Source organism: Dicentrarchus labrax, unplaced genomic scaffold (genome assembly GCF_905237075.1).
Source record: "Dicentrarchus labrax unplaced genomic scaffold, dlabrax2021, whole genome shotgun sequence".
Taxonomy (NCBI): domain Eukaryota; kingdom Metazoa; phylum Chordata; class Actinopteri; family Moronidae; genus Dicentrarchus; species Dicentrarchus labrax.
The window spans coordinates 957858-982436 of NW_026136717.1; the positions used below are offsets into that span (position 1 = coordinate 957858).

Below are 24579 nucleotides of genomic sequence, written 5' to 3' on the forward strand. Positions count from 1 at the left end.
ATGTGCAATTTAAGAAAAATAATATAAGTTTGGTTGAATTAAAAGCAGTCCTGGTCAGAGGGGGCTGGAGGTACTGGGAGCAGTGGCGTTGTGGAGTCTGATGGCTGATGGTACAAACGAGCCTCCAAACCGCTTCGAGGCTCGGGGCTGGGTCAGTCTGTAGCTGAACGTGCTCCTGAGCTGCCTGAGCTTTGTGTAGAGAGGATGAGAGGGGTTGTCCAACATACATAATACAGAATTGTATAAAAGGTTCCCTAAACAGGAAATAATCTGATCAAAATCCATTCAAATCACTCCTTTTATACATACTTTTTGCACCTACTGTTCTCTTTTTTGGTTAATTGTACAGTTTGGAATATAATATGGAATATCCATCAAATGTCCGTCACTAAGTCTGCGTCATCAGTTAACTATGGAAGCCCATTTTCGCCAATATGATGGGAAAAAAAGATTATGTAAAAAAAAATATACTCAATCCTTATTTTGAGAAACTAAGTATTTTTGCTAAGTCAATATTTTGAGAAGGTTTACAGAATCCTTTTTTCCGTCACATTGGCGAAAATAGGCTGGTTGGGAACCACCGTGGTAAAATGTATGCAAGTTAGCGAGACAACGCTTATTATTCTGAAAATATTGCACCGGAAGTCGCATCGATGTTTTCATTACGGCGGAATTGTGAGGCAGGCACATAGTTTACATTCAGGTTAACGTTAAAATTATGTTTATGTCAGGTGAATTAAGTTAACAGACACATCTCTCCGAACTCTTTCAAGTCGAGTCTGCTCGTTCAGCTCGGTCTGAAGTAGCTGAGCATTGGTGAGTCGAGATGAAGCCGCCCCCTCGTACACGAACTAAACCGAATCGCAGTCTGAAACATGAGTCGGTACCGCGGCGTTCACGTAAACCGGCTTTTAAGTGGCAGCGAGTGGAACAGAGGAAGCTACTGAATGCCCTGAGAAGACTCGGCAGGACCGGAGGCACCCTGGACATGGACTATGCTTCCCTGAGGAAATATGTGTTTACTCGGTCCATTTCAGAGGTAACCGTTCCAGTAGTAACGTCAGTCTGTTCTCATAGATTTGGAGGGACATTACAGACCAACTGCAGTTTCACCAGGATGAATATCACTTTATTGTTCCATATATATTTTGACTAAACAAACTTTACTGATTGGTAGTTTTCCTAAAGGGACATCTCTGCTACGAGAACATTAGATAGACTGTATTGATCCCACACTGGGGTAATTCACTTGCTGCAGCCGCTCCGGATACAACACAAGAGATTAAAAAAAAAACACATTAAAGCTGCAGCATTTAGCTTTTTTTTAGATTATCTGTCTCATGAAATACTGTCAGGATATAGAGGAAGTTTCAGCAAATATGACAAAAAATGACCTACTGAAGCTTTAACTGGCAAAATATAAAAGAATGCTTAAATTACCTTTATGATTTCTCAGAGATATCATCTTCACATCTTCTTTGCCCAGCCTACAGTCCAAAACCCAGATGTGTTTCCAGTCCGGGACCAGATTGGCAATCAACCAATCGATTAATATGAATATGAATATGAATATGAAAATGAACATTTCGTTAGCACCTAGGTCAAACCCTGATTTGGGTAGCTTTATGTATTTATAAAGGCGTGTGGACGTTCCCTTTCTACTGTTAGGTTCAGTCTTTGGTGGAATCTCTGAAGAACAAAGTGATCTCATGTGCCAGCTTCGCACTGAGGCAGAAGAGATGTGAGGAGGAGAAGGTCAGAAAGCCCATCGAGGTGTGGACACACATTGCTTCTACTGTGGCTGGAGCCCATGAAGAAGCCATTTGCACCGCCTTCTCCCAGGTACGGCAAGCCAGATACTGATAAATCAGGGTGGGTTAGGTTGTTCTTATTAGGGACTGAGCCAGCGACCGCTGGAGGTCCCTATTGTTTTTGCTAGAATTCTTCTTACGTATTATTAGGGATCACGCACTGACCACTGCAAGGCCCAATTGTTTCCCTAGGAATTATTAGGTTAAAGTCAGTCATTTTGAATTCCGTGCTCATTTTCTGTGATTTTTCGCCTTGTATTTGAACAAACGGGGGAACAAACAAAGGGAATTTATCGGATCAACTTCAAATTTAATCAGTGCAATCTAAAGACATTCATGATTAAAAGTTGTGCTTTTACGCCTGTGGCGTTGACGTAATGCTATCACTATGCTATCACTATGTCTGAATATTGTCATGTAGACGTGTTCAGGGTGGGACTCTTATCAAACACGTGAAGTTTCGTTGAGATTGGATTATGTACGCTGAAGTTATGAGGACGTGTTCAGGGTGGGACTGTACACTGAAGATATGAGTACTGTCCGTTTGATGGCCAATCGGTGGAATTCGACACGTCGTCACGGGCACACGGTTAAACATACAGTCACAAATAGCACAACTTTTGATAACCAATGTGTGTAGATTGAAGTGATCGAATTTGAAGTCAATCTGATAAAATCTGTAGGAGGAGTTAGTTAAAACAGAAGCCCTTAAATGCCGGAAATAGCATCACAGTTTGACATTCGATTCAACCTGGCCAACTTTCAGGGCACGCCACGGACACGCCCTTCAACGTACAAGCACAAATAGCACAACTTTTAATCAGGACCATTTTTTGACTGGACTGACCAATTTTCAAGTAGATCCGATAAATTCCCTAGGAGGAGTTGGTTCAAATAGAACGCGAAAAATTCACAGAAAATGCACACGGAATTCACTATGGCCAACTTTGAGGGAACGCCACGGATACACCCTTCAATGTACATGCACAAATATTTAATCAGAACCATTTTTTGACTGTACTCACAAATTTTGAAGCATATCCGATAAAGGAGGAGTTCGTTCAAATACAACTCGGTAAGTTCGCCGAAAGTGAAAATGAAAATCAAAATGGCCGAACTGTGGGGTTTTGGGTATGGGTTCAAGAGGCTTTTTTTGTATGTCCCGGCATGTTACATGTACCTACCGAGTTTTCGTACATATCGGTGAAACGTGGCGCCGGGGCTGCTGTTTTTTTATCCTGTAGGGGTCGCTACAAACACGACGAACACGATTTTTGGTATGTGAGCTTCAGACACCACTCTACACGTGCCCTGTGAATTTCATATTCATAACTATTACGGTCTCTGCACAGTTATTTACCATGCCACCAGAGCGCCACCCAGTGGCCTGATTTTTTTTCCCTTTTTAGGTGAGCCTCTGGGAGCCATGGGCAAGCATCCTACCAAGTTTCATTTTAATCACACGTGCCGTTGCAGAGATATAAACTTCTTCATTTTAAAAAGCGCCATCTAGTGGTGATGGTCTGAAATTGTGCACGGTGCCTAAGGAAGACATGAGGAACTATGGACCCAAGTTTGATGTCAATCGGACATACCAATGTTGAGAAATGGTCCTCTTCCTTTTTTTGACGAAAAATGTAGAGGAAGTCTTAATTTTATAGTGGGCTTATTTTTTGAAATTTCAAAAATGTTCAAATTACTTTTTTTGCCAGGGCGGTCCCCAGGTGCTAGGTGAAAAATTTCGTGCGAATCGGACAATGCGCGTAGGAGGACCACGAAAAAGTACTTTAAGGACATTTCGCGCTCTAACGAAAAAAAATTATAGGCAGAAGTGGGCGGGGCCTATATGGAGAGATTCAGCTCCATTCACCGAACGTGTGGATATAAGTTTTTTTTGAATGTGCGACAAAATATGCAAAAGTTATTAACTAACCAAAAATATGTTCAGGGGGGCAAAAACACGAGCAAAGGCGCTAAAAATAATAGGTAAGAATAATAATAAGAAGAAACATAGCAAATACAATAGGGACCTCCAGCGGTCCCTGTCTCGGTCCCTAAAAAAACACACACACACAAACATAGGCTCACCATTGTTGAAGTTGTGTACTACACACTAGTTCTCATGGATGAATATCATAACTGTAAATGCTAGAGGGCTGTCGCTTTTTATTTCTTTTGTGTTTTGTTTGTTATGCTGAAGGCAAAAGAATAAAAAAAATCTAAAAATCATTCAACTCTCTGTTGACTGTGAATTTCATTTTTAGCTGTAACTTTCAAAAATACCAAGCCATAAAATTTTACAATGAGGCAAACATGTATCCACTGTACCAACTTGGTTGTGGAATCATTCGCACCACCTTGAATCTCTGATCTCCCTCCTCCCACAATCCTCCTCTCCTTGTGTTTCTTAGATGCTGATAGTCTCGTCCACAGAGCCGTGCACCCTGAGGAACTGTGACCCTCCACAGGACCACAGACCACCCACAGACAGGCCTGTTGGTCGCACCGTGCCTTTGAGACCAATGCCTTGTTCACCAGTCCAAGGTATGGACCTGCAGTTCCTCTGTGTTATCAGATTTACTAAAATTTGATTTTGAATAATTTCCAACTGATAAAACAGAGCCTCCTCCCTGAACGCAGCTATTTTAATTCAATATAATGTTATGCCTTTTAAGAGGCAGAAACCTCGGACAGACCCCGGCTCTAGGTGAATGGCCATCTGCCTCAACCAGTTGGGGGGGGGGAGAGAGAGAGAGAGCAGACAGAGACAAAAGAAACAACAACTATACTAGTGATGATGATGATGATGGTGACAATAACAATGACAATAGCCACAACGATGGGGAAGCAGAGCCTCCAGATGCCACGCCACGTCAAGTCATGTGACGTCACCCCACGCCCAAACCCTCATCGCCGGAACCCGAGGGATACTGCTCTACATTGTCACGCGTTTCAGACACCGTGCAAAAGACTTTGCATTCATAGCGAGGCTCTTCACTGCGAACCTTGGAAATTCAGCGCATTCAACATTCAACATTCAACATTTTCTAACTGTACTGACCTATTTTGAAGTAGATCCGATAAATTCCCTAGGAGGAGTTTGTTCAAATACAAGGCGAAAAATTCACTGAAAATGACCACGGAATTTAAAATGGCCAACTTTGACGGAAAGACACGGACACGCCCTTCAACGTGTGTGTGTGTGTATATATATATATATATATATATATATATATATATATACGCTTCTTCATTATAAAGATCGCCACCTTGTGGCTGTGTGGATAACCTGAAATTGTGCATGATGCCTAAGGAAGACATGGGAAGACTATGGACCCAAGCCTGGTGTCAATTGGACATACCAATGTGGATAAATGCTCCACTTCCTGTTTTGACCATAATGTACAGGAATTTTGCTAATTTTATATTGTGCTTATTTTTTGAAATATCAAAATACTTTAAATTACTTTTTTTTCCAGGTGACAAGTTTCGTGCGAATCGGACAAAAGTGCATGGATGGAACATGAAAACATAGTTTATGGACAAAAAAATTCTAGGTGGAAATGGGCGTGGCCTATATGGGGAGATGCAGCTCCATTCACCGAACGTGTGGATATAATGTTTTTGAATGTGAGACAAACGATGCAGGAGTTATTAGCCTAAACCTACTTTTCTTAATAGTAGCAGCACCTAGTGGCCGACCTGAAAGCGACACATAGAATATCTAAGTTACACCAGGCCTGACCACTTTGCCAAATAAAATTGCACTTTCATATATGTTCAGGGGGGCAAATTAGCAGTCAAAAAGTCCTACAAATAATAATAATAATAATTTAGCAATTACAATAGGGACCTCCAGCAGTCGCTGGCTCGGTCCCTTATAATAATACGGTAATATCAGTAGTATTATAGTATTAGCAGTGGGAGTCAAGCAGGACCATGGCAGCAGTCACCGCCAGGATCCATGAGAATCTGTGAGATGAGAAAGCACAAAAATGGAAGTAGTGAAGTTAGTAACATGCATTAATGGGGCATTAATGTGTGCAGATAGAGAGGAAGAGAGGAGCTCAGTGCGTCATGGGAAATCCCCTGGCAGTCTAGGCCTATAGCAGCATAACTAAGGGATGGTTCAGGACTCACCTGATCCAGCCCTAACTATAAGCTTTATCAAAGAGGAATGTCTTAAGCCTACTCTTGAATGTGGTGAGGGTGTCTGCCTCCCGAACCACAACTGGAAGCTGGTTCCACAGGAGAGGAGCTTGGTAACTGAAGGCTCTGGCTCCTGTTCTACTTTTAGAGACTATAGGAACCACAAGTAGCCCAGCATTCAGAGAACGTAGTGTTCTAGTGGGGTAATAGGGTACTTTGAGCTCTTTAAGATATGAAGGGGCCTGATTCGTGTTGGCAATGAAATATTTACCATGCTCCTCAGTAATTTAACTCATTGTTTTGAATGGCTTTTTAACCTTTGGGAAGTTGCGGGTTCAAAGATGAGATAAATTGGAGTAAAACAATGTGCTCCTTTTTATCAGAAAAAAGTCATACTTCAGTCAAGTCTGACTTCTCTGATGTCCATTGGAAATGTCTCTAAAATTGTGTCTCTTTTGTGGTCTTTCATGTTTCTTTGAAGTAATTTTGTGTCTCTTTTGTGGAGTTTTATGTTTCTTTATAGTCATTTTGTATCTTTTTTCCACATTAGGTGATCGTCCTGGCATCAACATAGTCCATCCTTTCCAGGTATTTAAGACTCCAGCACCGACCTTTGGCCCAGTGGTTAGACAACCAAACAGTGCGATCCTTCCACCCCAGCAAAAGCATTCTACCACAGCTGGAACCTCACCTGCTGTCTCCTCCACCCCTCAGTCTGCTGCCACCTCCTGCCAGCCAGGTGCAGCAAAAATACCAGTTGCGCCTTCTACATCCCAACAACCTGCCTCACAGACTGCGACCCCGGTTTCAGGACAAGCCACATCCAGTTCTAGTTCTGCAGCAGCGGTAAAGACTGCGAGTGTTGGCAGCTCTGTAATCCAGACTACACAGCAGCCCTTAGAGCAACACCCCACCACCATCTCTACCACATCTATTTCAAATTCCACTTCATACAGTCCTCACTTGCCATTCTGCTCCTCTGCCACCAGTCTCACTCGAGTAACTGCACCATCCATTGCCTTTTCCAGTTTAGCTACTAACGGCTGCTCCTCCAGCTGCTCCGTTCCCCCCCTATCCACATCCGCTGCAGCATTTCATGCCAAGTTTGGTCGCACCAGCAAACACGCCACAAAAGACAGTCCCAGGATGTACGGCCTCAAATGTGTAGTGGACTTTGAGAGGATCTATCGCTACCTGAGTGCCATACACAATCCAAATGAGGAGTGTCATCTCACCCCCATGGGTGAGTTGTAGATTTCAAGATTGATGTCATCTGAAAGTGTACTTTAATGTTTACGTCATGACAGATATTTAGACAGGTCCTCTGCAGCGGCAGTCGCGTTTAACATACAACATCCTTTAAACGCGTGGCGTCCCGTGTGGTGCAATTTCAAACCTTCGCCATGAAAGACGCATTAATTATAACTTCTGCGTACATGATCCGACTGCAACGAAACTTCACTTGTCTGATAAGAGTCCCGCCCTGAACACGTCTATGTGATAATATTCAGTAATAGTGAGAGCGCCACCTAGTGGCAACAGGAAGTATCACGTTTTATACTTTCATGTTCTACTCCTAGCAGGATGATAAGACCGAGAAATGTACTTATAAAATGCAAAACACATTGTTGATGATATGTGATGACTGCGGTGAGGGGGCGTGTCTTTGGCGTGGCGGGAAATTTTTATGTACCGCCACAAAACACGAATTTGCTATAACTTGAGTGTACATTGTCCAATCGGCTCCAAACTTCACATGTCTGATAAGAGTCCCGCCCTGAACGCATAGTGATAGCGCCATCTAGTGGCAACAGGAAGTTAGTGTTGCGTGGGGTTTCGTGCGAATCGGACAAAAGTGCATGGATGGAACATGAAAACATAGTTTATGGACAAAAAAATTCTAGGCTGAAATGGGCGTGGCCTATATGGGGAGATGCAGCTCCATTCACCGAACGTGTGGATATAATGTTTTTGAATGTGAGACAAACGATGCAGGAGTTATTAGCCTAAACCTACTTTTCTTAATAGTAGCAGCACCTAGTGGCCGACCTGAAAGCGACACATAGAATATCTAAGTTACACCAGGCCTGACCACTTTGCCAAATAAAATTGCACTTTCATATATGTTCAGGGGGGCAAATTAGCAGTCAAAAAGTCCTACAAATAATAATAACTTTAGCAATTACAATAGGGACCTCCAGCAGTCGCTGGCTCGGTCCCTTATAATAATACGGTAATATCAGTAGTATTATAGTATTAGCAGTGGGAGTCAAGCAGGACCATGGCAGCAGTCACCGCCAGGATCCATGAGAATCTGTGAGATGAGAAAGCACAAAAATGGAAGTAGTGAAGTTAGTAACATGCATTAATGGGGCATTAATGTGTGCAGATAGAGAGGAAGAGAGGAGCTCAGTGCGTCAGTGCGCCGATTTACGTGACATTTTCGCGTTGTGGTCCGCGCTTGTTACGTCGGCGCGTGGCCGCAGCACACCCCGACAGCTCGTGACGCGGTCGCCGCACACCCCGACGCGCGCCGCGTGCGAGATCCCGTCCAACGCTGCTTGCAGCTTTAATTGATTATGTTTTTCTTAGAAGCAACTTAAACTTCATGAGACAATTCCTCTACAACTCCATATACTAATATTGTCTTGTGTCCTGCAGAGAGTGCTATTGTGTTGGATCTGTTGATGTCTCTCCCAGAGGAACTTCCCAAGCTGGACTGCAATAAACTGCACAAACATCTGATCCAGGTACAACTGACTGCAAACTACTTGGTTCCTCACTGGCTACAGTAAAGCTAGTACAGAGTTAAAAGATGTGATTTTTTTCTGTATTTTTGCTTTGGAAATGAGGTTGGGCCCTTATCTTTACTACTTCCATGTGCTGACGACTATTCTATTGGCCTCTGGTCAGCCAAATCCACGTAAGATGTGTCTTGGAAAGTTTACATGCTCAGTAAATGTGTGTTCAAATCAGTTTAAACGTACAATATGTAATTTCTGCTGTTATGGGATCTCTCACTTCAAAACAATAACAAAAGATGAAGTTTGATGATTTGGTGAAGTAGCATGGAATCATTGAAGTTGGGGAGCCCAACTATCCACAGAAATGAATGGATGATCAAAACCAGTAAAAACATTGAATAGGGCAGTTCCCCCTCAAAAACCACTGTTTCTCCTACAGAGAAGGGCTGCTTGTTTTTCTGATAACTTAAGATCCAGACGTCCAATGACTAAAATCCTTCATCCGGTTCTAATAAAAGAGTTAGAAACCACCAAGATCTAAACAGTGGATGGTAAAAATGTGACTTCAAACTGGATAAAAAGTCAATGTATGATTCTGGCAGACAAACAGTGCTGAAGCATGCACAAAGGGGATATGACACCATTGACAAGTGAGCGATGAAATGCACCTGAATTAAATGTACATTTGGGATAATGTAAGTACACAACTCAACAATATATATAATATAGGTCTATTGTTTATAGACAGTTGCAACAGTGCAGAATGTTATAGCTTTAATATTATAGAAGGGAAATGATAAATAATCTGCTTTACTTCCACTCCACACTGTGTTCTGTGGCAGACTGCTGTCCCAGTCCAGCTCAACCAACAGACTCAAAAACTCTTTCGTCCCCCTGGCCATCAAACTGTACAACAGCTCTCAGTAAAGGCAGGGAGGACAATAGACAATAGACAATTTCTACCTCCATTTGCACTGTTTACTGTTTGCACTGTTTACTGTAGTGTGTAGTTTACTGTTATTTTTATGTATATATATGTGTGTGTATATATATATATATATATATATATATATATATATATATATATATATATAAATATTTTATCTTTTATTTTATTTTTTATTTTATTCTTAGGGTTAGTGTTTCTAATTTTAGTTTAATGTATGTTTAATGTATTTAATGTATGTTTTGTATTTTGTATGCTACTGGATACTTGAATTTCCCTTAGATAGATAGATATTTTAATTATCCCATCTATCTATCTATCTGTCTACTCAATACCAGCACAACTCTCACACTCTCAGACCTCCACCAAGGAGGCAGCTCACTGAGATTGTTGAATAAAATCTGTAAGTCAGGGAGTGTAATTGCAGAAATAGTCATGACTGGCCGGAAATACTCATCAACTTTTACAAGTTCTGATGCTTACGTTTTCCAGTCGTGGAAACACCTGGAATATCCTGGAAATAATCTACATTGTCTCAGAAAGTTTTTGTTGAGTTTTAGCCCCTCACTCACATCACCTACATAACCCAACGTGTATATTTAGTTTGCAACGAGGACAAGCTGCATGGCGTGACACTTCAAACTGGGTTCACCACATAGAAATTGAGAAACATTTTCAATTTGAGCCATGTCCTTCAATCTAGCTGTTCACACTAGACACTGAGTGGAACGGACTTGCTGAAATCTTTTCAGCATCATAATTAATCCGTTACACTTCATCATGATTCCCACATCATTCAAGAAAAAATCCTGGGAAAAGTCCTAGAAAGTTCCTGGAATATAATTCTTTAAAGAGGGGAGCCCTGTATTGTGCATGTGACACTTGGTTAAAACTACAGTTCACAGAATTCTGGGGCAGCAAAGCAAATCGTTGTTGTTTCAGTAAAGAAGTCCATCATTCTTTGAGCAACCATGATCTGACATAATGCTGCACACGGCATGAGTCTGTGCAGCGAAAGTAACAGTTGTTGGTTAACGTTACTTTGCTGAGATGTTGAAGATAGAGCTTGCTAAATACAGTGGCATATTCCATGGATCTAACTGCACGGAATTAGACACGTCGAGGCTTCCAGCACCTTAGCAAATACTCCGGGTGGACGAGAGGACAACATTTACTTACACACTGAGTAGTCTTTATTTATCAACCATCCTTAACAAGCACTGAGTATTATGTCTGGCTGTGGTACAGGAACAAGGCAAACAAAAAGACCCAAAGTCTAGGTACAGTATGTATAGTTATTGTTGTGGCCAGCTAGTTACACCATCCTGTGAGGTGAGTTGAATCCAGCCTTTCCTGGAAGCAGTATGTACCACTACAGACCTGGTACATACCAAGCTTGCCAAAGTATTGGTCCAAAAACGTTTTTTTTTGCAGCTTTAGCTATGAATCAGCCTTACAGCTCTCATTTTCATGTCTTCAGGTGCACCAATGTCTCTCATCCCCTGCTGACTCCAAGACTGCAAGAAACATGTTAAAAGACCTGAAGGATGGACTCTGTGATCAGACAGGGGCACTGATCGGTCGAGACAGCGACACAAAAAACAGTCAGCAGAACACCACTCTGACCACTGACAGTAGTGAGGTCACAGAAAGCGGAGGGAAGAAGCTGCAGCCAAACAAGGCTGAGAGCCAATCATCAAGGAATAGTAACACATCCAGCCAATCAGTGGGAGATGCAGACATGATGGGATTGTGCCCTCCCTTGCTCAACCCTTTTATGGTGCCCATGAAACTGTTGAAGCTCAGATAAGACACAGAGTTCAACATTGATAAAACAAATGTGCAATGGTTTGTAAAACGTCTCAATCCTGATTGTGTTATCTCACAGTAGAGATACTGTATGTGTATTTATTTTACTGGGAAACAGAAACCTACGGGACATCTACACAGTGTAATCTCACAGTAGGGATACTGTAGAGATCATTCATTATAACTACTTTATATACTAAACAAAGATACTTTTACGGGTAAAAAGAACTTGCAGCTGTGGTTGCCAGAACTTTACAATAATAAATACGGTAAAGGGATACAATTACGGTGCGGTACTGTTGAGTTTTAATCCATATTTTACTTAGAAATAAAAGTTTTTACCATCTAAAGAAACGGTTTTGCCATATCAAATAAAAAACATGAATGCTACGACAATGGTTTTCTGTGCAATTTACTGTCATATAAAAAGACAATTCAATTGAAATCAGGACAGTGGTCGAATGAGAACAAATCATTTCAAAAGGCTTGTTCCACACCCACCGGCTGTGTACTTGTATTGTTGTACTTTTTTATTTAAGTTAAGGTTATTTTTTTAGTTTACTTAATTAAATCATGAAAAGTATTTTATGTGATTAAATGGCTATCTTTCAGGATTAAGTAATTCTGTTTGGCCAACTGAATTAGTGTAATGTTACAACTGTAAAATGAGTTGGACCAACCATATTAAATTCAAGTCAGATTTAAGCTTAGTAATTTAAATCAGTCTTACTAAATCAAGTTGACTAATTTCAAGTTAGTTAAGTTTAACCAACATAATAGCTTAATGCACTAAGAAAACCATTTAATCCTGTAAAATACATCACATGATTTAAATAACTTAAGAGTTAATTGTTTGAGTGTACGTTGGGGGAATTTTGACCTTACCTCAGTAGTCCTGCCTCACTCACTCTCAAAATCCTGGCTACAGCCACTGAACGTAACTGTCAGTAAAATATAGCGGTAGTGGTTTAGATCTTTCAAAATCACAAATTCTGAAAATCACATTTAACATATTTATTTGGGTGTGAAAACTGAACTTAAAACTTAAAACAAATTAACATGAAGTAGTGTTCACCTCATTTCAAGGTTACACTTTAAAACAGCTATATTACTGTGTAGGTCAAGTGCTCTGTTTATGACTGGGGAGTGTAAAATGTAAATATTGGAGGAGTATATTGTAATATTTGTCAGGCTTTATTGTAGTGTCTGTTAAGATGAAAGTGAACCCACCTTTTTATGACAGTATGAGAGCTATTTCTTCTTTCTCCTCGCTCACCCTTACCTTATTACACATGATTTTGTGATGGCTCTGCTATAAACCTTTGACCCCTCCAGCAGAGAAATGTAAGTGGTGACTTGTGGATTCTATTATAATTAACCATTAGCCCTGCCCATTATTGCTGCAGTTATTATATCTAAGCACTGATAAGTTGTATCACATCTGAAGCCATTGTAAAATTCTGAAAAAGATACTTTTGATAACTGAGAAACAAGCACTCATACCATTTACCTGTGACATAACCACCACTTAGCAGGATTCAATTTAATTTAAGAAATAAAGTGTTAGAAACTGAAATTATCTTTAGACATTTGCTTTATAATGTACCACAATAATATAATGTTTTTACTTTGTTTTTCATTTTGTGAACTAAAAACATATACAAGACAAACATTCCCAAGCCTGGCAATTTTAACAATAGTCACAGTAAATAATATATATATATATATATATATATTTTTTTTTTTTTTACTAAAGTAAAACATTTAAAAAAAGGGAGAAATATGTAAATTAGATGCACACACACAAAATAAACTACAAAAAAAATAAAAAATAGGGGGGGGTGTGTCTCCAGATTCTCCAGTTAAAAGTTAAAAATTAGGAGGCCGATGGCAGAGTGGGGGTGATCTCAGCAGCACTAAGTCTGTAATTACCACAGTCCAACTGATCTTTACCTTTCTTTGGGATTAAAGAAATTGAGGCTTGACGGACAGAGAGGGGCAAGAGTCCACTTTTAAGAGCATCATTAAACATGTCAACCATAGGTCCTGCCAGGATGTTGTGTGTGGCTTTGAAGAATTCAACCGAAAAACCATCTGGGCCTGGAGCTTTGCCAGATTGCATAGACTGAAGGGCGCAGGAAATTTCCCCAGCGATGAGGGGCAGGTCAAGCTGAGCCTTACACTCAGGAGAAATGGTGGGTATTTCTTTTTTTTTTTCAATTATCTTTTTATTTATTTTTAACATTTCAGTAACATAACGGACAGAAGAGGAAAAATGAATAAAATAAAATTATATATATATATATATATATATATATATAATAACAATAATAAAAAATAATACAGCAAATTAAATCAAATCAGTCCATGGTCACAGATCACAGTTCATCCTTTGTGTATGTTATGTAAACATGCCAAACCCTATTATGATACGGTAGTGTCAGAGGTCCATAAGCGGTTCCCATATCCTTCGGAAGGCATCCCCCTTATTCTTTAGGGTGTATGTGCGTTGTTCCAGTCTTAAAGTTTCATTTAGGATTTGTTTAAACAAATTAAATGATGGAGGTCTTTGTTGATTCCAATTGAGCAAGATGCATTTCTTTGCTATATAGGACATTATGATAATCCTTTTCCTGCATGTGGTGTCCAGTGTCTTGTCCAATTCCGTACCAAAGAGGTACCATGTTGGTGTAATGTCCAGTGGGTTTCCACAATCTTAACAGTTAGATCAATTCGTTGTTCATTAGCTGTTACATCTCGTTTAATTTTACCTAAATTATTCTCCATCACCAAGATAGAGTTCGCCAGCTCCCCCAGTTGGTTATTTATTCCGTCCAGCTTCGAGCTGAACTCGGAGCGGAGTGATTTAAGCTCATTTAGCACGTCGGCTACATTAGCCATGCTACTAGCTTCGGCACTCTCGACCGGAGATGATGTCTTCGCGCTTCGTGAGCTTGTTTTGCGAGCGCTCGAGAAGATGTCACACTCCTTTGCTACTGGGGGTTTAGGCATCATTTGTATTATGTAGTTGACCAGGTTTGCAAAGTTCTGGGGCTGTTTTGTGTGCGAGGTTGTAGGGAGCCGTCACACTATGCTGCCACCTGGTGGGTATTTCTATATCACCTAAAAACGAATCCAGTGCCTGTGCGTCCGCACTTGAACCTGATTGATAAAGGAGGGAGTAGCAGTCTGAGAAGCAGCAGATGTCACCAAGAGGGGAATGTATTTGGGAGATTACATTTTGGGCCCTCTGTAGCCTTAGCTGTAGGGCCAGTAGTTTACTGGGTTTATCTCCAAATTCAAAATAACTCTGTCGTGATTTTCGAAGTGATTGGACTGCTTGATTGGTAGATAGCAAGTTGAACTCGGTCTGTAAAACAAGCCTTTTCTTGTATAATTCAGGATCAGGAGAATCTGCATATTTCTTGTCTAAGTCGAGAATGTCCGAGGAGAGATTCAGCAATTTGACCTCTGTTGTTTCGCAATGTAGGAAGCGTGGGAGATAATCTCACCACGGATATATGCTTTAAGGCGTAGGGTATAAGAAACGTCATGCATCCACAACACCAATTAAATCTGTCTCTACACCACCTTCTGGACACCCCATGAATATTTCTCTAGATCCAAAGGTCATCAACCAGGAGTGACTGAACTACTGGAGAAAGATCAAGGGTGTCATTCACATGTGACACCATAGACTATCTCTGAACAGAGACAAATACTGTATTGTCTGTATAGTTGTGTTCTCATGGACAACCAAGGAAATATGTAGGGACTTGGGATCACTTGACTTGTGTCAACTTAGGATAGAATGCCCTCTAAAGAATCGCCAGGTTGTCAATGATCTTCATCACATGGTATCTTGGCCTTTGGTAATATGCCAGTGATGTTGCCATAGCAACGTAAACAATAAGAAATACAATGAGATACAATTTTCCTTTTGAAAATTAAACTTTGGTCTCAAAAAAACAGAAACAGATAAAAAAACAGATATCTTTATCCACACACACACACACACACACACACACGCACACACACAGTGTGTGTATATATATATATATATATATATATATATATATATATATATGGCATACAGTAAGTGAGTGCTGAGGATGAATTTAGCAGCCTGACAGCCAGAGAAAAAGTTGCTGAAATCTGGTGATACAGCAGACAAAAAACAACCACGGAACAATGAACACAAAACATAAAATAGGACGTCAGGCTGATTGTAAATGCTGTTAAGCTTCCCGAGAAGTCCTCTTCCTCACTTCCAAGAAAGTCACCAAGAAAGCTTACTGACCAAAGGCCAACTTTCTGAACTGCAGCACCCAGTCACACCGAGCAGAGGCTCTAGTCATACTGGCGCTGCCACTGCAAGGATAGGTCAGCATGAGGAGGGGGTGCAAGATTTTGAATAATTTTATTATTATAATTATATAATCAGGCATGCATTTGAATAGTATGTTAATAACTTTTTCCACTGCCTCCAAGTGGTAAAAAAAATAGCTATTGATATATATAATACATTTTTTTCAAGGTCATCCACTAATCAGAAGGTTGGCGGTTAGATCCCCGGCTGCTCCTACTGCATGTCGAAATGTCCTTGAGCAAGATACTGAACCCCATATTGCTCCCAATGCTGTGCCATCACTGTATGAATGTGTGTGAATGGGTGAATGTAACATGCAGTGTAAAGCATGCAGCGACTAGAACGCCGCTAGATACTGTAAGTACAGTACGATTTACAGTGACGCGGCTACCATCCTTCCCAGTGGCTGAATTGGAATTCCTTATCAGTGCATAAAAGGTTATAAAAAAGGCAAGGGGAGAATCATTATGATAGGTGTGTGTGTGTAATAAAAGTGTCATGTGGTCTCATATAATGCATCTCTCTCTTTTCTCAGTTCTATTTTCTGTGACCATTCTCTACAACTTGTCACGGATACATTTAGTAAGAGCTAATCAGCCACTTCACAGAGTATATGCAGTGACTGGCACACTCGTGGTCTTTTCACATTTTTATTTAAGCCTTTTATCTAATTCACAGTCATGGCGTTTTCTTCACATTTCCTGATTATCTGGGCTCTACTCCTCTGCTTATGTTCTGCTGATGGTAAGATCCATAAGAATTTTCCTCCAATAAACATTTTGCCATTCTTCTCTGAAGAAATGGGGCTACATCAATATCTTTTATGTTGCCGTGCTCACTACAAAGGATGTCACTGACGGTGTAAAATTTAATTAATAATCTTTATGATGGATTTTCCCATTAATTCAATTGAATTCAATTTTATTTGTATAGCGCCAATTCATAACAGAAGTTATCTCAGGACACTTTTCAAATAGAGCAGGTCTAGACCGAACTCTTTATAACATTATTTACAGAGACCCAACAGTACCACCATGAGCAAGCACTTGGCGACAAGGGCAAGGAAAAACTGCCTGTTAAAAGGCAGAAACCAAGGACAGATCCTTCGGCTCTAGGTGGGTGGTCGTCTGTCTCGACCAGTTGGGGTGAGAGAGAGAGACATACAGACAGACAGGTGCACAGCAACAACAGTATTGGCAATGGCAATCTAGCAGGACCATGGCAGGAGGCTCCACCAGGATCAATAAGAACCTGCGACCTGATTAATGGTTGTTGCAGCCTTGCATGTGTTAGTAGACTGGCTAGCTTTACTGACATTTAGCGACTTCAAAGACCATTTAGAGCTCTGCTACACTCTAACACTAACCCTAACCCTAAAAACAAATTTATTGGTTCAACAACAAATAATTAACACAGCAGTTTGCTTTGTCTTTTTGAGTTATGACAACCTCTAATGAAATTGTTTAACAGATGTACCATGAGTTTGAGGAATCAGCTTTTCCTCTACAGTCAAAGTTATTTCAATTACCACTTGCTTAGTAATTGGTAACATAAACACAAGTTTTTGGCTTGATTAGGCTTTTCATTGTGTCAGCACAACTCATCTAAATGAATAAATTAGAACATTTATCTTACAACCATGCATTTAATTAAGTGGTGGTAATAGGTCTACTGAATTACTTTTTTAGGGTTAGGAATTTTTTAAATTTCGATTAGGATTTTCCTGAAACCCACACTTGTGGTCAAGTAACTTAATCTGGAGTCATTCTAAATGTAGTTTTACATGGTTGTAAATGGTATAATCTCCTGCTCACCATTTTACCTATTTTTTATTTTTTTAATCTCTTCTGTCATCTCATAGTCTATTAATTAAGTTTGTATATTTTGGTTTTACCAGAAGTATTGTAGATGGATGCATTTGCTGCCTGGATTATGCTCATTGGTAATGGTTTTTCTAGTCCAAAAGGGGTTTTTGTACCAACCAGGAATGAAGGGCTGGACTGTAACACCTGAGACTGGGGTTTGCTTCCTGTATGTGGTTGTGTAACATGATTCTCTGAGCTTCACAAACACAAATGAGCACTGGGATCAGTTAATAAATCCCAATGAGGTTTCATGGAGAGAACTATGTAATTCATTATACATACAGACAGGTGAATAAAAGGAAAAACCAACATAAAGTGTCTAAGCAAGGTGCTGGGCCACCATGTGCCGCTAGAACATACTCAATGGGCGTTGACATTGAGTCTACAGTCTCTGGAACTGAAGGGATGGAGCAACATGCTTCCAGATGATATTCCTTATTTGGTATTTTTATTGATGGTGGTGGAGAGTGCAGCTAATACATCAGTCCAAAGTCTCCCATCCGTAGCATATGATTCAATCAATGTTATACTCATCGAACCATTCAGTGAGCCCTTGCGCCCAATGAATAGGGCCATGTCATCCTGAAAGAGACCACTCCCATCAGGATAGAATTTTGTTTCATAGGATAGAGCTGAACAACTTTGTATTGATTTACAGTGACTCTTCCCTCTAAGGGGACAAGTGGACCCAAACCATGTCAGCAAAATTCCCCCACAGCCTAACAGAGCCACTGGATTTCCTCAATGTAAGGGTCAAGCATACGGCCTGTACTCTTCTCTTGGTATTTGCCACATATGCACTCTTCCACTTGTCGAGAATATATGAATGATGACTCATCTGACCATATTACGTTTTCCACATCTCTGTAGACCAGAGCATATGATTTCACTAATGAAGTCTCAAATGTATATTTAAGCAATAGCTCACAACATACAGTATGTTAAGCTAAGGGGTGTGGTCCAGCCTGAAGTGAAGCAGAGCCACCGTGGGGGTTCAAGTTGACCCTAAATCTTTCCATTTTGTAACAGTTTTGTAGCAGTTTGTAACAGTTTTTAGGAGTTTGTAGCAGTTTATTGCTGTTTTGTTGCAGTTTGTAGCAGTTTTGTAGCAGTTTATTAAAGTTGTGTAGCAGTGTGTAGCAGTTTATAGTAGTTTTGTAGCAGTTTTGTAACAGTGTGTAAGTATGTAGCAGTTTGTGGTCGTTTTTGTAGCAGTATGTAAAAGTTTTGTATCAGTTTATAGCTGTTTATAGCAGTTTTATAACAGTGTCTAGGTTATATGTGGTCTGTTATCTAAATTGGTATGGTGCAACTACTGGCCATTCGTCAGTTCATAGTAACTATCTCTATTGGTACTTTAAAAATAACTATTTCATCTACTTTTCTTCAGAGAAATGATTGGCTTCTGAGATATAGGTCTACTGTGTGTATATACCGATCAGCCATAACATTATCACCACATGCCTAATAAATGTAGATGGTGCCAAAACAGCCCTGACTGTCGAGGACTCCACTAGACCTCTGAAGGTGTGCTGTGGTATCTGGCACCAACACGTTAGCAGCAGGTCCTTTAAGCCCTGTAAGTTGTGGGGTGGGACCTCCAGGGATTTGGTCTTGTTTGTCCAGCACATCCCACAGATGCTCAACTGGCTTGAGATCTGGGGAATTTGGAGGCCAAGTCAACACCTTGAACTCGTTGTTGTGTTCCTCAAAACTTACTGAACCATTTTTGCTTTGTGGCATGGCGCATTATCCTGATGAAAGAAGTCACTTCCATCAGGGAATACTGTTTCCATGAAAGAGTGTATATGATCTGCAACAATGCTTAGGTAATGCGTGTTAAAGTAACATCCACATGAATGGCAGGACCCAAGGTTTTCCAGCAGAACATCAGCCAAAGCATCACACTGCATCCACTGGCTTGCCTTCTTCCCAACTTTCTGCACGTGATATTTTTTTTCCCAGCATGGCAAAGTCATGACCTGTCCTACTCTGCCTCTGATTTGCTTACTCTGACATAGTAACCCTAACCCTAACCAATCTCTTTCTTCATGCCTAAACCTAACCAACTAAACCAATGAAGGCAACAGGTTCAGGCCAGTCACGGGTAGAGAAGGTGGGTCATCACTTTGCCAAGTCTCCCTGTACCAATTCAATGGTAATAAATTTCTCGTTAGAGGATGCTGCACATCTCCTTAATCCACAGATGTGTTCTAACCCTCAAACTAAAGGTCCATATCAGATATCTCAACCTTGTAAAAAAAACGTCTGTACCAAACATTTAGACAGTTTTAATACCTTTGATCCTTGTTTCCCTTTGTATTTCCAGAATATTTCTCAGTCCCTGATCAACAATGGTCCAAACTTAGGCTGATAACAAATCCCACTTCAAAACTAACGGAGGACCCCACTCCAGCTAACAAGACAAAAGCTTGGCTTAAAGCACTGACAGTAGAACTTGAACCAACCAGTCTGACAAACACAATAACAACCAATTCCACTGCGGCAATAACTTCTGATCCTGTTGGGAAAATCTCTGTATCTGAACCAACTGCTCAGACCAACATATTAAAATCACGGACTGCAGGGACCACATCACCAATTCCAACGACAGTTCCTACAAGAACAATGACGTCTGAAACTTCGGAGACCACATCAAGACATGAAACAACAAATCCCATTGAAACGATTACATCTGCGACTGCTGATGCAACCTCAGTATCTGAAACAACCAGTGCAACTCATTCAGCAACATCTCAACCAGTACAGACCAAATCAGCACCTGAACCAACCAATCTGACTGGCACAGTAACTTCTGAGCCTATTAAGAACACAACAGCATATCAACCAACCAATCTGACTAACACAATAACTTCTGAAACTGTTGAGACAACCTCTGTTTTTGATCCAACTGCTCACACTGAAACATTGACATCACAACCTGCACAGTCCATTTCACATTCTAAGCCTACAAGTCCTGCAGACATAGTAACATCTGAGTCTGCTGGTAACACCCCACTATCTGAATCAAAAAGACCTACTCATTCATTGACATCTGAGCCTGTAGAGACTACGTCAGAACCTCAACCAACCACTACCACTGACACAGTAACTTCTGAGACTGTTGCGACAACCTCGATATCTGAACCAACTACTCAGACTGATACAGTAACTTCTGAGACTGTTGCGACCACCTCAGTGTCCGAACCAACTACTCCGACTGACACATTAACATCACATCCTGCAGAAACCACATCAACACCTGGAACTAAATGTCCCACTGACACAGTAACTTCTGAGCCTGTAGAGACCACATCAGCACCTCAACCAACTAATCCCACTGACAAAATAACTTCTGAGACTGTTGAGACAACCTCTGTAACTAAACCAACTGCTCACACTGACACATTGACATCACTTCCTGAAAAAAACACACCAATACCTGGAACTGTAGACACAACATCAGCACCTCAACAAACCAATCCCACTGACAAACTAAGCTCTGAGACTGTTGAGACAAGCTCGGTATCTGAACCAACTAGTCAGACTGACACATTAACATCACAACATTCAGAGACCACATCAGCACCTGGAACTACAGGTCCCACTGACACTGTATCTTCTGAGCCTGTCGAGACCACATCAGCACCTCAACCAACTAATCCCACTGACAAAGCAACTTCTGAGACTGTTGACACAACCTCGGTAACTAAACCAACTAATCCCACTGACAAAGTAACTTCTGAGACTGTTGGGACAACCTCGGTATCTGAACCAACTACTCACACTGACACATTGACATCACAACCTGTGGAGACAATTTCCTCACCTCAGCCTACGAGTCCTACAGACATATTAACATCCGAGCCTGCTGGTACCACCCTACTGTCTGAATCATCGAGTCCAACCCATTCATTGACATCTGAGCCTATAGAGACTACGTCGGCACCTCAGCCAACCATTCCCACTGTCACAGTAACTTCTGAGACTGTAGAGAAAACCTCTGTATCTGAACAAACTGCTTACACTGACACATTGATATCGAAACCTGCAGAGACCGTTTCCCCACCTCAGCCTACGAGTCCTACAGAAATTGTCACGTCTGAATCAACAAGTCCAACCCATTCATTGACATCTGAGCCTATAGAGACCACATCAGCACCTCAGCCAACCATTCCCACTATCACAGTAACTTCTGAGACTGTAGAGAAAACCTCGGTATCTGAACCAACTGCTCACACTGACACATTGACATCACAACCTGTGGAGACCATTTCCCCACCTCAGCCTACGAGTCCTACAGACATACTAACATCCGTGCCTGCTGCTACCACCCCACTATCTGAATCAACCAGTCCAACCCATTCATTGACATCTGAGCCTATAGAGACTACGTCAGCACCTCAGCCAACAATTCCCACTGACAAAGTAACTTCTGAGACTGTTGGGACAACCTCGGTATCTGAACCAACTGCTCCCACTGACACATTGACATCACAACCTGCAGAGACCATTTCCCCACCTCAGCCTACGAGTCCTACAGAAATTGTCACGTCTGAATCAACAAGTCCAACCCATTCATTGACATCTGAGCCTATAGAGACCACATCAGCACCTCAGCCAACCATTCCCACTATCACAGTAACTTCTGAGACTGTAGAGAAAACCTCGGTATCTGAACCAACTGCTCACACTGACACATTGACATCACAACCTGCAGAGACCATTTCCCCACCTCAGCCTACGAGTCCTACAGAAATTGTCACGTCTCAATCAACAAGTCCAACCCATTCATTGACATCTGAGCCTATAGAGACTACGTCAGCACCACAGCCAAGCATTCCCACTGACACAGTAACTTCTGAGACTGTTGGGACAACCCCGGTATCTGAACCAACTGCTCACACTGACACATTGACATCACAACCTGTGGAGACAATTTCCTCACCTCAGCCTACGAGTCCTACAGACATAGTAACATCTGAATCAACAAGTCCAACCCATTCATTGACATCTGAGCCTATAGAGACTACGTCAGCACCACAGCCAACCATTCCCACTGACACAGTAACTTCTGAGACTGTTGAGACAACCTCGGTATCTGAACCAACTTCTCCCACTGACACATTGACATCGCAACCTGCAGAGACCATTTCCCCACCTCAGCCTACGAGTCCTACAGAAATGGTCACGTCCAAATCAACACGTCCAACCCATTCATTGACATCTGAGCCTATAGAGACTACGTCAGCACCTCAGCCAAGCATTCCCACTGACAAAGTAACTTCTGAGACTGTTGGGACAACCTCGGTGTCTAAACCAACTAGTCAGACTGACACATTAACATCACAACATTCAGAGACCACATCAGCACCTGGAACTACAGGTCCCACTGACACTGTAACTTCTGAGCCTGTCGAGACCACATCAGCACCTCAACCAACTAATCCCACCGACAAAGCAACTTCTGAGACTTTGGACACAACCTCGGTAACTAAACCAACTAATCCCACTGACAAAGCAACTTCTGAGACTGTTGACACAACCTCGGTAACTAAACCAACTAATCCCACTGACAAAGTAACTTCTGAGAATGTTCAGACAACCTCGGTATCTGAACCAACTGCTCACACTGACACGTTGACATCACAACCTACAGAGACCATTTCCCCACCTCAGCCTACGAGTCCTACAGATATAGTAACATCCGTTCCTGCTGCTACCACCCCACTATCTGAATCAACCAGTCCAACCCATTCATTGACATCTGAGCCTATAGAGACTACTTCAGCACCTCAGCCAACAATTCCCACTGACAAAGTAACTTCTGAGACTACTGGGAAAACCTCAGTGTCTGAACCAACTAGTAAGACTGGCACATTAACATCACATCCTGCAGAAACCACACTGACACCTGAAACTGCAGGTCCCACTGACACAGCAACTTCTGACACTGTAGAGACAACCTCGATATCTGAACCAACTAGTCAGACTGACACATTAACGTCACATCCTGCAGAAACCACATCAGCACCTGCAACTACAGGTCCCACTGACACAGCAACTTCTGAGCCTGTAGAGACCACATCAGCATCTCAACTAACTCATCCCACTGATAAAGTAACTTCTTGGACTGTTGAGACAACCTCTGTATCTGAACCAACTCCTCACACTGGCACATTGACATCACAACATTCAGAGACCACATCAGCACCTGGAACTACAGGTCCCACTGACACTGTAACTTCTGAGCCTGTCGAGACCACATCAGCACCTCAACCAACTAATCCCACTGACAAAGCAACTTCTGAGACTGTTGACACAACCTCGGTAACTAAACAAACTAATCCCACTGACAAAGTAACTTCTGAGAATGTTGAGACAACCTCGGTATCTGAACTAACTGCTCACACTGACACGTTGACATCACAACCTACAGAGACCATTTCCCCACCTCAGCCTACGAGTCCTACAGACATAGTAACATCCGTTCCTGCTGCTACCACCCCACTATCTGAATCAACCAGTCCAACCCATTCATTGACATCTGAGCCTATAGAGACTACGTCAGCACCTCAGCCAACAATTCCCACTGACAAAGTAACTTCTGAGACTGTTGGGACAACCTCGGTATCTGAACCAATTGCTCCCACTAACACATTGACATCACAACCTGCAGAGTCCATTTCCCCACCTCAGCCTACGAGTTCTACAGAAATGGTCACGTCCGAATCAACAAGTCCAACCCATTCATTGACATCTGAGCCTATAGAGACTACGTCAGCACCTCAGCCAAGCATTCCCACTGTCACAGTAACTACTGAGACTGTTGGGACAACCTCGGTGTCTGAACCAACTAGTCAGCCTGACACATTAACATCACATC

At 41.5% G+C, this 24579-nt stretch overlaps 3 protein-coding genes across 3 annotated transcripts; all 3 read left to right on the forward strand.

Moving 5' to 3' along the window:
• Window positions 1–646: 646 nt before the first annotated feature.
• snapc2 (small nuclear RNA activating complex, polypeptide 2) lies at window positions 647–11855 on the forward strand. The gene is made up of 6 exons (XM_051375221.1): window positions 647–1039; window positions 1669–1842; window positions 4223–4355; window positions 6511–7203; window positions 8622–8710; window positions 11131–11855. The coding sequence occupies exons 1-6, from the start codon at window positions 827–829 to the stop codon at window positions 11458–11460; spliced, it is 1632 nt and encodes a 543-aa protein (XP_051231181.1). The 5' UTR covers window positions 647–826; the 3' UTR covers window positions 11461–11855.
• Window positions 11856–16402: 4547 nt separating this feature from the next.
• Window positions 16403–21919, forward strand: LOC127349585 (mucin-5AC-like). Its single transcript, XM_051375449.1, has 4 exons — window positions 16403–16410; window positions 16507–16572; window positions 20023–21859; window positions 21901–21919. The coding sequence occupies exons 2-4, from the start codon at window positions 16509–16511 to the stop codon at window positions 21917–21919; spliced, it is 1920 nt and encodes a 639-aa protein (XP_051231409.1). The 5' UTR covers window positions 16403–16410; window positions 16507–16508.
• Window positions 21920–22877: 958 nt separating this feature from the next.
• On the forward strand, window positions 22878–24023 carry LOC127349586 (uncharacterized; the record flags this gene model as incomplete). Its single annotated transcript, XM_051375450.1, has 2 exons — window positions 22878–22899; window positions 22975–24023. Coding segments are annotated over exons 1-2 (1071 nt in total), but the record flags the coding sequence as incomplete, so codon positions are not given.
• Window positions 24024–24579: the final 556 nt, after the last annotated feature.

Bases quoted from the DNA above. Each gene is read 5' to 3' on its own strand.
- snapc2 (XM_051375221.1), top strand. From the start codon at position 827: ATGAAGCCGCCCCCTCGTACACGAACTAAACCGAATCGCAGTCTGAAA. The intron at 1,040-1,668 runs GTAACCGTTCCA...TTCTACTGTTAG, and splicing joins TTACTCGGTCCATTTCAGAG to GTTCAGTCTTTGGTGGAATC. The intron at 8,711-11,130 runs GTACAACTGACT...TCATGTCTTCAG, and splicing joins TGCACAAACATCTGATCCAG to GTGCACCAATGTCTCTCATC.
- LOC127349585 (XM_051375449.1), top strand. From the start codon at position 16,509: ATGGCGTTTTCTTCACATTTCCTGATTATCTGGGCTCTACTCCTCTGC. The intron at 16,573-20,022 runs GTAAGATCCATA...TTGTATTTCCAG, and splicing joins CTGCTTATGTTCTGCTGATG to AATATTTCTCAGTCCCTGAT.